Source organism: Balaenoptera musculus, chromosome 4, assembly GCF_009873245.2.
Source record: "Balaenoptera musculus isolate JJ_BM4_2016_0621 chromosome 4, mBalMus1.pri.v3, whole genome shotgun sequence".
NCBI classification, from domain to species: domain Eukaryota; kingdom Metazoa; phylum Chordata; class Mammalia; order Artiodactyla; family Balaenopteridae; genus Balaenoptera; species Balaenoptera musculus.
Genome location: NC_045788.1, coordinates 136714895 through 136729438, shown reverse-complemented (window position 1 = coordinate 136729438; position 14544 = coordinate 136714895). Strand labels below are relative to the sequence as shown.

At 38.2% G+C, this 14544-nt stretch overlaps 1 protein-coding gene across 12 annotated transcripts in view; it reads right to left on the bottom strand.

Moving 5' to 3' along the window:
- TTC3 (tetratricopeptide repeat domain 3) overlaps nucleotides 1-14544 on the bottom strand; it is a 142835-nt gene that overhangs the window by 69498 nt on the left and 58793 nt on the right. For all 12 annotated transcript variants that reach the window (XM_036851189.1, XM_036851195.1, XM_036851192.1 and 9 more), the window contains 6 exons: nucleotides 10189-10323; nucleotides 9456-9536; nucleotides 6866-6978; nucleotides 3954-4074; nucleotides 1744-1866; nucleotides 890-991 (listed from right to left, as the gene is read on the bottom strand). In XM_036851189.1, coding sequence (XP_036707084.1) covers nucleotides 890-991; nucleotides 1744-1866; nucleotides 3954-4074; nucleotides 6866-6978; nucleotides 9456-9536; nucleotides 10189-10323 — 675 coding nt within the window. The remainder of the gene's footprint in view (nucleotides 1-889; nucleotides 992-1743; nucleotides 1867-3953; nucleotides 4075-6865; nucleotides 6979-9455; nucleotides 9537-10188; nucleotides 10324-14544) is intronic.

Here is a 14544-nt window from a genome sequence, read left to right as displayed (position 1 = left end):
GGTTTTCTTGTTTTAAGTCCATAGCTTATATGGATCAGAAACAAATTTTATCAATGCAAACAAGATTATTAAACTGTGACTGCTCTCAAAGTATATCTGGCTAATGGTAATTAACATCATTACCTTGTTAATTAAGAGAAAACCCCAATCAGATGTGGCAGTACAAAATTAAGTTGATTTCTTAGTACAAATTATCTCATCAAATGTTTTTAGAAAATATAAAATTTGAAGCCCCAATTCTACATCATAACATTAAAATCAGACATTTAAACTTTTATTTTTGATCATAATATTTCCAGTGTAAAAGGGGTTCAACAATTTATTAAAAGCCTCTATGGTTACTGCCTTTACACTTGCATAAAATAAAAACAAAAACTGGGCTTCCCTGGTGGCACAGTGGTTAAGAATCCGCCTGCCAATGCAGGGGACATGGGTTTGAGCCCTGGTCTGGGAAGATCCCACATGCCGCGGAGCAACTAAGCCCGTGCGCCACAACTACTGAGCCTGCACTCTAGAGCCCGCGAGCCACAACTACTGAAGCCCGCACGCCTAGAGCCCATGCTCCGCAACAAGAGAAGCCACTGCAGTGAGAAGCCCCTGCACCGCAACAAAGAGTAGCCTCCACTCGCCGCAACTAGAGAAAAGCCTGTGTGCAGCAACGAAGACCCGATGCAGCCAAAAATAAAATAAATAAAAAATAAATACGTTAAAAAACAAAAACTGATTTTCTAACTTTATCATTAAATTTTTAATTTAATACTTTCTAATTATGTCTCATGAACAGGGAGGAATTCATATCCTCTTAAGACTTTTCCTAAAGATTCTTAGGGGAAAAAAATCAACATACAATAAGCATACTGAAAAATCCAGACAATCTTGTTAGCCTTACCTTGTCAATTTTGTCATTAAAGGTTGTTGTTTTTAACTTCTTCCAACAGTTCATGTGGAATTCTATTTTACAGTACTGGCAACAGCTGATTCGTATAAAACCCTAGGGTTTAAAACAATTTTTAACTCACATTTGAAAGATGTCTACACACACTCTCTCTCTCACTCACAACACATATTAAGATACAGAGGTGTCTGCATTTACCTGGCAGACATAACTAGATGTCACATTTCCTCCTGGGGGAGTATAATACTTCCGTACCCCAGACTGCCTAGTGCTGGAAATACTGAGCTTAACTGACATATTCATTTCCACACTTTACAGCTGCGTTATCCTTTACAATATCAAATATTTTATAAACTTATTTCATCTGATCTACTAACCAGGGACAGCGAGCAGCTTGTATCTTCCTGAACAAGTTAAAGCCCAGGGTCTTACTCACTCAATTCACTGCCAGACTCGGTCTCAGACTTAGGTCTCTAGGAGTTAATTCAGTGATCAGAATGGCCTTCAGATTCTTGGACTCAAATTTTACAAGAAATTGGAATTGCAACAAATCAGGGGTACTAACCTCACTTTGTTCCCTGGGCTCCTAAAAATAGGCTAGAAAGGGGAAATGGAATCAGCTAACCTGCCTTCTCAGGTCACCATCCCTGCCCTCGGTGTTTATTTCAGTGGCTCTGGGCCCCCATGTGAGATGATGTAGACTTAAGTCCAGGGGATGGGGAGGACAAGAGGACATAAAACTGCTGACAAGTCACAGAACTCAGGTGTCTCCAATTACAGAATTTGTTCTGAATCCATTTTAAGGCACAATTCAGCAAGTTAATGACCTAGTACACACTCATTAGTACCTTAAAGTCTGGATCAGTTATGTATATCTGGATTTTGGAATACCCACGGCACTTCTGATAGCAACAAATGGCATCCGGCACTGGAGGGAACCTGCATTCTTCAATAAATTTCTCTAACAGCATCTAAAACAAAAATAAACAAAAATGATACTACTACAACACTAATTCAACAATAAAATGTTTGTGATTTCAATAACCTCTTGCCATCAAAGTATTTTCAGCACAGAAAGGACCAAATGCCTTTTAGCCAAGAGCTACATACAACTTTTAAAGTTTTTCCTTCTAGAGAGAGGCTGATACAGAGACATGCCAAGAGACAAAGATGGGGAAAAAGGGCTGAGCAAAAAATATTCAGAATTTCAGACTCTGAATCAAAATCTTATCCTGTGTTATAATCATCAAACCTCATTTTACACTACATACCTCTTAGAAACCTCCTCTAAGCATTCACAGGGAGTCAAATGAGGTAGAATAACCCTTAGAGCTCTACTGTTCTCCTCCTTCCCAGTGTCATTTCACCTAGGACCCCACCACTGCCATCCATCTACCTCCCTGAACCCCTGCCACTTGTGCCTGTTCACCACCTGGAGAATTACACCACTGCCACTGAAGCCCCCAAGACTCATGCCACGCTTCCAGTGCTGGCTGTTCGTTATCAGTAGTTCCTGTGCCTCCACTCCAATCCAGTATAAAGAGAGGAAAATCCAACAATCCCTATGTTTAGTTTTATTTTTTATACCAGCTTTGTTGAGATATAATTCATATACCATACAATTTACACATTTAAAGTGTATAGTTCAGTGGTTTTTTAGTATATTCAGAGTTGTATAACCATCATGATAACCTAAAATTAGAACATTTCACCACGCAACAAGGAACCCCATACCCATTAGCAATCCCTCCCCAACCTTCTTCAATCCCCTAGCCCACTAATCTACTATCTGTCTTCACATATAGATTTTCCTATTCTGGAGATTTCAGACAAACAGAATCACACAGTATGTGGCCTTTCGTGTCTGGTTTCTGTCACTCATATTCAATTATATGGATATACCACATTTTATTTAACCATTCATCAGTTGATGGACACTTTGAGCTGTTTCCACTTTTTGACTACTATGAATAATACTGCTATGAACATTCATGTACAAGTTTTTGTGAGAACATATGTTTTCTTGTCTCTGTACATACCTAGGAGTGAAACTGCTAGGTCATATGGTAACTCTATCTTTAACCTATGAGGAACTGCCAGACTGTTTTCCAAAGCAGCTTCATCATTTTACACTTTACAGCAATGTATGGACGTTCTGATTTCTCCACATCCTTGTCAACACTTGTTATTGTCTGCCTTCTTGATTACAGCCACCCTAGTGAGTATGAAGTAGTATCTTGTTTCAATTTGCATTTCTCTGATGGCTAACTGTTGAACACATTTTACATGCTTATTGTCTATTTATACAACTTGTTAGCAGATACATCTATCCAGATCTTTTGGCTACTTTTAATTAGAGTGTCTTTTTATTACTGAGTTGTAAGAGTTGATTCCTGTGCTTTTAAAAGCTTCAGCCAAAAGCAAGTTCTGAGTAAATGCCAGGGTTCATCACAAGTAAAGACCCATCCGAGTCAATTCACATACTTTAGTCTTCCTAGAACTGGCAAAGCATCCCTATGCTTCTGGATATGAGACTAAATTTGTATTTTCAGTACCATTAATACCATTTGTAAATTTGTATTTTCAGTACCATTAATGGTACCATTTCAAGTACCATTAATAACCATGATGAAAAAACAATGCTATACCTTTCTCTAAGTACAACCAGTACGCCATGCTGCTTAACAGTGCACGTTCTGGTCAGAATGCCTGGATTCAAGTCCCAGCTCTACCATTTCCTAGCTGTTTAACCTTGAGCTCAACACTTAACCTCTCTAAATGTAATCTTCCTCATCTGTAAAATGGGAATAATCATAGTGCTCATCACATAGGGTTGCTGTAAGGGTTAAAGGTAATGATAAATGGAAGGTGTATGACTGGCACACAGGAAACATTCAATAAACGTTGGTGATTCTCACCAGTCTTTCAAGGGGAAACGCATGTGGAGGAGCTGAGGACAGAGTGCTCCTACCTGTCTTCTGATACCTGAGTCGGAGCGCAGAAGCGCAGATGAGCTTTTATGGTTAGTAAGATGCTCTCTAGAGCAATGAACGGTTACCTTTATTTTCCCTGGCTGAGTCTCTTCAATAACCACATTACTTGTGGGCCAAGTTAACACTCCAGGAAGACGACAGATCAAGGTTCTTGCTTTCTCGAAATGATTAAGAGCTTCTAGAAATCTAAAGTCATAATTATGAAGAAGGTATTAAAGATGTGACATGAATTTTCATTTCCCACAACAAGGCACAGAGATTTCAAGCTTACTAGGTAAGAGTACATTTGACAAATCACTACACAGAAATATTCAATGTAACCCATATGTTCTTTAAAAAACCAAGACATTATCACTGTTTGCTACAAAGGTAATATAAATTAAACACTAATCTACCTGGGCACTGGCTTTATTATGGTAGGTGCACACTAGTCCTTTTAAAGTTGCAATTTTTTTTTTTAAGTTTTCAACAATTAAAACAGAAAACTGAATAAATTATGGTTGTTCCATTTTTATTTCATTTACTAATCTAATTAAAGTAGATTCTTGTAGAGCAACAGCAAAGCTCCACTTCAACTAATTAATCATAAATAGGGAAATTTTTTTAACTTGACTCATTTAGAACATCTATAGTAAAACCGCTTTGCTGAAAAATTTTTAAAGAAATCGTAAAAAAAAAAAAAAAAAAAAAAATCGTATATTCTGGACATCTTCAACTATAAAGCAGTGAATTATTTTAACAGAACAAATGTGTATGTAAACTATTTTAACTATAAATATGAAATCTTTCAGTCCCAATTTATGGTTTAAAAATTAATCTCAATAGATTCCCACAGTCCATTCAACAAAAGAATACTAGAACACTGGATTATAAGGTTATCCCAGTCTTTATTCTTCTCTTCAGACTAGAGAATAGAGGGTTCTCTGCTTTCTCCAATCTTGAAATGATTTCCCAATTGAAGAAGTCATGTTTGCCTTTGGGTACAGAAAACTTCACCTGCAGAAAAGCTAGACCAGCATCCACCATAAGACAGTTATAAAGAGCAGGACTTTCAACCAGACACTGCACATTGCAACAGCAAAAAACCAGCTTACCGGACATTGAAACACAAACCGTATTACTGTGAAATTAAAAGTTAAATGGCCTTCCACAACATTGTAAATCAACTATACTTCAATAAAATAAATTTTTTAAAAATTTAAATGCCTTTCAGAATGGCAAACACGTCTTCATTTACTACAATCTCCATGATGCTACACATTTATGTTACGTTCCCAGATCTTGTGAATATCTGCATGTGGCCACTGCATTAAACAGGTATGTCCCAAACAACTTATGCTAAGTTGGAATTAATTTCATTTATTACCATAGAGGTGACTGCTAAATCCTCACTACCCCTGATTCTTAAAAGAGTTGAACTGGTCAGATAGTAGCTTCAGGAAATAAAAGAACTTTCTTTAATCTTTAAAGATCTTTAAAGAAGGTTCTAGGCACCCCCTAAGATTGGGTTCCCAAGAATACCAATGGTCTGATAAAACTTCCTCTAAACAGTTAGATGAAAATTTAAGGATAATTAAAAGTTATGAATGATATTCAATCAGTCAACAATTATTTCTTTATAAAAGTAATCTAGGGGCTTCCCTGGTGGCGCAGTGGTTGAGAATCTGCCTGCCAATGCAGGGGACACGGGTTCAAGCCCTGGTCTGGGAAGATCCCACATGCTGCGGAGCAACTGGGCCCGTGAGCCACAATTACTGAGCCTGCGCGTCTGGAGCCTGTGCTCCGCAACAAGAAAGGCCGCGATAATGAGAGGCCCGCGCACCGCGATGAAGAGCGGCCCCCACTTGCCGCAACTAGAGAAAGCCCTCGCACAGAAACGAAGACCCAACACAGCCATAAATAAATAAATAAATAAATAAAAATTTAAAAAAAGTAATCTAACATACCTACCACTATATTGGCTGTACTGCAACTATAGGGTCAGAGGAGAGATTTTTGTTTCTAACTCATAATGTCCTTGAACATATATATATTTCGTATTAGGGACTTCCCTGGTGGTGCAGTGGTTAAGAACCTGCCTGCCAATGCAGGGGACACAGGTTTGAGCCCTGGTCCCAGAGGATCCCACATGCTGCGGAGCAACTAAGCCCGTGCGCCACAACTACTGAGACTGTGCCCTGAGAAGCCCACGCACCACAACGAAGAGTAGCACCTACTCCCCACAACTAGAGAAAGCCCACACGCAGCAATGAAAACCCGACACAGCCAATAAATAATTAATTAAAAAAAAAAAATCCTCATACAAGTTTTTTGGGGGAAATAGGTATTTAACCAAAAAATTATATAATCACACTTGTAAAGCATTAATTTATACCAATTCAGTCGCCATTTATAAATGACATATACTAAAAGATAAAACATAAAATCCTGTGTCAAATTACTCTATATTTTTTTTATTTATTTTTTACTTATTTATTTTTGGCTGCTTGGGTCAATGTTGCTGCGCATGGGCTTTCTCTAGTTGCAGTGAGCAGGGGCCACTCTTCGTTGCAGCGCGCGGGCTTCTCATTGCGGTGGCTTCTCTTGTTGCAGAGCATGGGCTCTAGGTGTGTGGGCTTCAGTAGTTGTTGCACACGTGCTTAGCTGCTCCACGGCATGTGGGATCTTCCTGGACCAGGGATCGAACCCATGTCCCCTGCATTGGCAGGCGGATTCTTAACCACTGTGCCACCAGGGAAGTCCAAATCACTCTATTATTGATTTTCTTATTACATTCAAAATTAGAAAGCACTGGGAACTGAAGTGATTGACCTTACTTTAATAATTAATATTCAAATGCCAGTCCTCAAAGTAAACACAATTATCATAGCGTGCCACAGAGAAGATACCAAAATAACTCCAGAAAAAGGATCATCATCACATTAGATTTGAAATGAGTAACCAGCCTAGAGCATAAAGTAGTGTGGTTTCTACTAACCTGTTTTTTTTCAAATACACTTTTCCAATTCCACAGTAGGCCAAGCAATCAAGTCCCTCATTGGGGTAGTGTTCAATCATCCTCTTAAACTGGTTTTCAGCTTCAGATAATTCCTTCAATAGCAATGAGAACAGTGATCACTTACACAAAAAGAGAAATACTGGATCCGATTTTACCTGAAAGTTGATTCCTTTTGTGTAATATTAGAAACAACCATATATCCTAAAATTTCTACGGCAAAATTATACATTCTGCACTTCATTTTCTTAACAATTACATAAATTTTGACCATATGGATACTCAAGAGACACAACCAAAATGATCCAGCTCCAGAATGAAAAGTTGGCACTGAAATCAGACAACCAACCAAATGAGCATTTACTAACACACAGGGGTCCCAGTGTGTGCTGGCTAACCCTAAAAGGTGTGAATTCTGGGTAAAAGAGACTGATTTGGATGCAAACACACCATAACATATATCCTAGTAAGTGCTGCCCCCTTGGGATCACAGGAATTCCAATGATGTTGCCACAATGTTTTGTGACATCAGACAGACAAATGCTCTGTCTTAAAAACAGCTCTTTAGTAAACTTTACAGAGCTTAGAGTACGTTCTTTTGAATATTCTCAACAGTGGAAGCCTCTGGGCTTTGAATGAATATTGTTTTGGAAAAAATCCAAAAGACACTTAGCTCAAAGCAATACTGGCCACTCCACTGTGGGTGAAAAAGGAAATGTCAGTACAAAATGGAGTTAATAAGAAGCTTTGAGGCCAGGGAGTTAATAAAAAGCTTTGAGGCCAGCTCCAAAGGAGGCATGCCAAAAATGTTTCAGCAAGGGCTGTTCTGGAGTGAATACTTCCTTCTGGGGACACTCTGAATGATGAAATTCTCTTAAATGTCCAAGTTCTAGCATACCTATTTAGTTTTTTTTTTTAAACCAAAAGTAAATCAAAGTAAATAAAAAATGTAATAAACTATTTCTTCAGTTCCGGTAAGGCAAAACATGGTAAGAAGCTTATTGTTACTCTGCCAAGAATAGAAGAATGGAGATCATACAGTCCTGTCTCCAACAATCGACTAGAAAATAGAGTTAGAGATTCCCTAATGAAAGACACTCATCTGTCACATCAAGAACAAGAAAGGGGCTTCCCTGGTGGTCAGTGGTTAAGAATCCGCCTGCCAACGCAAGGGGACACGGGTTCGAACCCTGGTCCAGGAAGATCCCACATGCCACGGAGCAACTAAGCCCGTACACCACAACTACTGAGCCTGCGCTCTAGAGACCGCGAGCCACAACTACTGAGCTCACGTGCCACAACTGAAGCCCGTGCGCCTAGAGCCCGTGCTCCGCAACAAGGGAAGCCACGACAATGAGAAGCCCGCGCACTGCAACAAAGAGTAGCCCCTGCTCGCCGCAACTAGAGAAAGCCCACGCACGGCAACAAAGACCCAATACAGCCAAAAATAAAAACAAATAAATAAATTAAAAAAAAAAAAAAAAGACCAACAGCATGTCACAAAGAAAATGAACCTCAGGCTCTTTGGACCACTCAGAGAGCAGAACATAAAACAACCTGATCCTTATTAGGGAGCAATTAGGGTTAAGCCTCATCTAGCCTAGGAAGCTTGGGGCCCAAGTTCGTAGAAAGGATATATTATTCCTGAGGTAATTCTAGAGCCATTTCAACCTTTATCAAAAACTCGAAGCCATGGAAAGCAAAGTATAATGCTGAGCAGTGCAGGTAAGTAAGCTTTCCAGGAGAGCACTGAAGGACCATGAGAAATGGAAACCATGTGTGCTGACACCCATGCACTGACTGCATGTGGTTATGGGAAGCCTGAACTCTAGAAGATAAAACACCCAGGTACTTACTATCCAGAACTAAGAGCTATTAACATTAGCATTCTTTTTATGATTTAAAAAATAAAAAGGCATGACACAAAGTTGAACTCTGCTTTTTTAACCTTCCAAGTCCCATTCCTTTCTTCTATCACTAAATGCAACCATTATCTTAAATTTGATGTAGGGCTAGTCCATGTTTCTTTTTACTTTTGCAAGATTCACAGATAGCCATAAACAATATACTACTGTCCTGTAAGTTTTCCAAATTGCACATAAGTGATATCACGATGTTTACTACATTCTCCAACTTGCCTTTTTACCTCAACATGTTTCTGAAATTTTTCATGATACATCAGGTCCTTTACTTTTTATACAAATAAAACGTAGATTCCCACTGGTGGTCTGGCATAACTTTTCTAACGGAAACACAAACTAAATTTTCTTTTCAAAAAAAATCACAAACTAAATTAAATTTAGGTATTTCAGAAAAAATTATCAAGAAAGTACACAGACAGTGCTCATTAAACTACTGTGATAATCATTTAATGATATACATAAGTCAAATCATTATGCTGTACACCTTAAACTTATACTGTGCTGTATGTCCATTATATCTCAGTAAAACTGGAAAAGCAAAAAAAAAAGTACCCAGAAGGAAATAAGCCAAAATGGAAAAACTATTTTAACATACCTTCTAAAATTAATGACATATTTTAATTGTTTATTATCTCTGTTACAAATCTTACCTCAGGTTGTCCTATTCCAAGCAGTGAAATGGCAAGTCCATAGACTACTAAGACGTAGTTAATCATGGCCAGGTTCAGTTGCTGTCAATTAAAATGCTCCAGTTAAACATCTGAACATAATTCTGCCCAATGTGCATCATACTAACTTGTTAGCCACAACAGTATAAAAGAAGCACAAAAATATCTTACTAATCACTGTGGGACAAAGACCAAACAGAATTAGAAAATACATTTTGCAAAGATATGCAGTTATCTTGCTATCAAGTATCTAAAACACAAAATCACTGTCTCAGAGTTCCCTGAAGGCATGGTTCATAACAGATAGAATAACTGATGTCATATTCTTTTGCATATTAATGGGATGAGTAACAGACTGTTATTTGCTCTCTTACAACCTTGCATATTTACCCAGCTAATACTTTCTTTGTGGATGAAAAGATGTGACTAAAGTGAGTCCAAATCCTTGACTTAGTACTCTAATAAGATAAAAAGCCAAGAGTTCTAATGAACACCAACTACAGTGCAAGGAGAGAGTCTAAACCTGGCTTCTATACTGACTGCAACCATAAAGGCTGAATCAGAGCGTTATCTGCTTCTCACAACCTGGAGTAAATTCAGCTGATCTCAGCAAGATGATACATTAGTACAATGAAGTCAAAGTGCTCGTTCCCTTCTACGAATTCATCTGAAACGCATTAGCATCGGTAAACAAGTTACCAGGAGGCAATTTCACCTTTATTTTTTGAGGATCTAAACCACTGAGCAACTCTGTGAAGGCCTGGGCAGCACTGCGGCAGCGCTGCTCCAACAAAGCCGTGTAACCATCCTGGATTAAGCTTCTCAGCATTTTCATTATATTAGCGAAATCCTGCAAAAAAGAAATTCTTTTTCAGTAAACCAGAGCTACACCTGCTTAGTGTAAAACCTAAGATGCCAACGTTCATCATCGGGCAGTTATACTTTATAACTGATCATAAAACATGTAAATACCCAAAGCCACCCTTTACGCATTATACTCCTTTCTCAGCACAGCCCCATTAAAGTGGAAATTGAAAGGTACCGCTTCACCATCTTAATCCCAACACTTCTAGTGCTGCCCATGACAAAGAAGGGTGGTTCACTTTACACTACGTGGTGCTAAGCTGTACGCACTTTTCCAGGCTAACCAGGCAGTATCTGGATGTTTTAACAGCTCAAATGGAGAACATCAGCCATGATTTAAATAAGTAAATTGCTTGGCCGAGACTAGAACAACTAGACAAATAAGAACAAGCTATCAATTTCCTGGTCACTACCAGATTTTGACAACTGCCCTCGTGCCCTGGAACAAACCTAAATTCTCAGCAAGAAATGGTTATTTCAATCTGTAGCTCTACTCCTGCCTAACACGTACTTGAATATAACTAGATAATACTATCGGGAGAGATATTACTGGGTTAAATGCAAAGAGAAGAGAATAAGGAAAAAAACTGCTATAATGTACCCTGAAATAAAGCGAGAAAAAAACCTTATAATTTGAATATACATGAGCACATACATTATAATTTGTATTCAGATTTTAGTTACATGGCAATAGCTATAGGCCACAAAAGTTCCATAAAGACTGGAGAGGCAAGCCTGGAGGCTAAGCTAGATCTCCCCACACCTTGCCATACATGTGTACACCGTTCAAGAGAGCAGAAAATGCAAATATTTGCGTGACATTCCTCACTGTTCCTAATGATAAGGATCCAAAAGGAGACCCCACTGCACAAAACACAGAGGGAAAAGCAGTCTGGTCACACATAAACAAAAGCTGCCTAGTGCTTTTCGTCCAATGAATCAAAGTTTAGGAGAACTTTCCCCCCAGAAAACACATGGAAAAGAGCAGCTCTCAAGTAAACTTGGTATTTGCTATACAGTATTTAAAAAGCTCAACGATCGCCACATCTATGTTAAGATAAGAATTTTAACCGTTACAGAAGATGACGTGCTATCCTCACACACACTTGTTTATTATTTATTATTCAGCCTTGGATGAACTGATTCCATTCTAATCTCTTTCATTCTAGAAAACAAATCCATTTGCCTCATGTTTCCATTGGAAATTATTTCTCTCAAAACAGTACAAGTAAATGGTCTGCACTGAAAGCTCCATGAGAGCGGGCTGAATGGCAATGCCAGTCTTCAGCGTATACAAGAGCCTAAAGAAAAGTGTGTTAAATGAACAAATCAAGGCTCAAAAATAACCATCATTTTTATTTAAATACTCTTTTGTCTTTACAGGCTGTCTTTACAATTTAAGTCCATCACAGTTTTTAGAATCAGTAAAATCGACATAAAATGACAATTTTAAAATCACCAACTGTTAGAAATTCTAAAAATGTTTTTATGCAACTAATAAAAAAGCTGTTGAAACCGATTAGGAAACTGATTAAAAATGCTTAACATGCTTCATTCCAATAGTCCTTAATAAGGTATCTGTCATATATACCTAACATAGTTAACAGAATTTTAAAATGACCCAGATATTAAAATGAGTGTTGTGTTTCATGTTAATATACATTTTGGGGGGGGGGTGAAATTTAAATCCAACATTTTATTTTAGAAGAAATAGAACTGTATTTAAATAAAGCATTGAAGTGTCAAAGCAGACTCACATGAATCACATTTAACCAAAAGAAACAATCTTTCACTGATAATACATAGTCTACAAGTATTCAATGACTGGAATAGTGATTAGCCACGGTTCTATAAATTCTGGATTCTGTACAGATTTCTATTTTTTCTTGAGTTAGTTTTTTGTTTGTTTGTTTGTTTTTAAATATTTTATTGATTGATTGATTGCTATGTTGGGTCTTCGTTTCTGTGCTAGGGCTTTCTCTAGTGGGGGCCACTCTTCATCGCGGTGTGCGGGCCTCTCACTATCGTGGCCTCTCTTGTTGAGGAGCACAGGCTCCAGATGCGCAGGCTCAGTAGTTGTGGCTCACGGGCCCAGTTGCTCTGCAGCATGTGGGATCCTCCCAGACCAGGGCTCGAACCCGTGTCCCCTGCATTAGCAGGCAGATTCTCAACGACTGTGCCACCAGGGAAGCCCCCTTGAGTTAGTTTTTATAAGCTGGATTTTTCTAGGAATTTGTTCATTTCATCTACATACTTTTTCAAATTTCCTGGTATAATGTTGTTCATAATAGTATTTTGATATAGTATTTGTAATATTGAAGGGTCTGTAGTAAGGTATCCTTTTTCATTCTTTTTTTAAAAATATTTATTTATTTATTTATTTGGCTGCGCTGGGTCTTAGTTGCGGCATGCAGGAACTTTAGTTGTGGTGTGTGGGATCTAGTTCCCTGACCAGGGACTGAACCCGGGCCCCCTGCATTGGGAGCGCAGAGCCTTAGCAACTGGACCACCAGGGAAGTCTTTTTCATTCTTGAAATTGTTTTATTCTGTCTTCTTTTATTCCTTTCTTAAACAGTTTCCACACTGATATGTAAATTTTATTTAGATTGTTAAAGAACCAACTTTTAGCTTTGTAGATCCTTCTTTACCAGTTGTTCCATTTTCATTATTTTCTTTTTTGGAATTTTATTTTTTTATACAGCAGGTTCTTATTAGTTATCTATTTTATACATATCAGTGTATATATGTCAATCCCAATCTCCCAATTCATCACACCACCCCCCTCCCCGCCACTTTCCCCCCTTGGTGTACATACGTTTGTTCTCTACATCTGTGTCTAAATTTCTGCACTGCAAAATGGTTCATCTGTACCATTTTTCTAGGTTCCACAAATATGCATTAATGTACTATATTTGTTTTTCTCTTTCTGACTTACTTCACTCTGTATGACAGTCTCTAGATCCATCCACGTCTCTACAAATGACCCAATTTCATTCCTTTTCACGGCTGAGTAATATTCCACTATATATATGTACGACATCTTCATCCATTCATCTGACGACGGGCATTTAGGTTGCTTCCATGTCCTGGCTATTGTAAATAGTGCTGCAATGAACACTGGGGTGCATGTGTCTTTTTGAATTATGGTTTTCTCTGGGTATATATATGCCCAGTACTGGGATGGCTGGGTCATATGGTAATTCTATTTTTACTTTTTCAAAGAACCTCCACACTGTTTCTCCATAGTGGCTGTACCAATTTACATTCCCACCAACGGTGCAAGAGGGTTCCCTTTTCTCCACACCCTCTCCAGCATTTGCTGTTTGTAGATTTTGTGATGATGCCCATTCTAACTGGTGTGAGGTGATACCTCATTGTAGTTTTGATTTACATTTCTCTAATAATTAGTGATGTTGAGCAGCTTTTCATGTGCTTCTTGGCCATCTGTACATCTTCTCTGGAGAAATGTCTATTCAGGTCTTCTGCTCATTTTTGGATTGGGTTGTTTGTTTTTTTAATATTGAGCTGCATGAGCTGTTTATATATTTTGGAGATTAATCCTTTGTCCGTTGATTCATTTGCAAATGTTTTCTCCCATTCTGAGGGTTGTCTTTTCGTCTTGTTTGTACTTTGCTTTGATGTGCAAAAACTTTTAAGTTTCATTAAGTCCCATTTGTTTATTTTTGTTTTTATTTCCATTACTCTATGAGGTGGATCAAAAAAGATCTTGCTGTGATTTAAGTCAAAGAGTGTTCTTCCTATGTTTTCCTCTAAGAGTTTTATAGTGTCCAGTCTTACATTTAGGTCTCTATTCCATTTTGAGTTTATTTTTGTGTATGGTGTTAGGGAGTCTTCTAATTTCATTCTTTTACATGTAGCTGTCCAGTTTTCCCAGCACCACTTACTGAAGAGACTGTCTTTTCTGCATTGTATATCCTTCCCTCCTTTGTCATAGATTAGTTGCCCATAGGTGCATGGGTTTATCTCTGGGCTTTCTATCCTGTTCCATTGATCTATATTTCTGTTTTTGTGCCAGTACCATATTGTCTTGATTACTGTAGCTTTGTAGTATAGTCTGAAGTCAGGGAGTCTGATTCCTCCAGCTCCGTTTTTTTCCCTCAAGACTGCTTTGGCTATTCGGGGTCTTTGGTGTCTCCATACAAATTTTAAGATTTTTTTGTTCTAGTTCTGTAAAAAATGCCATTGG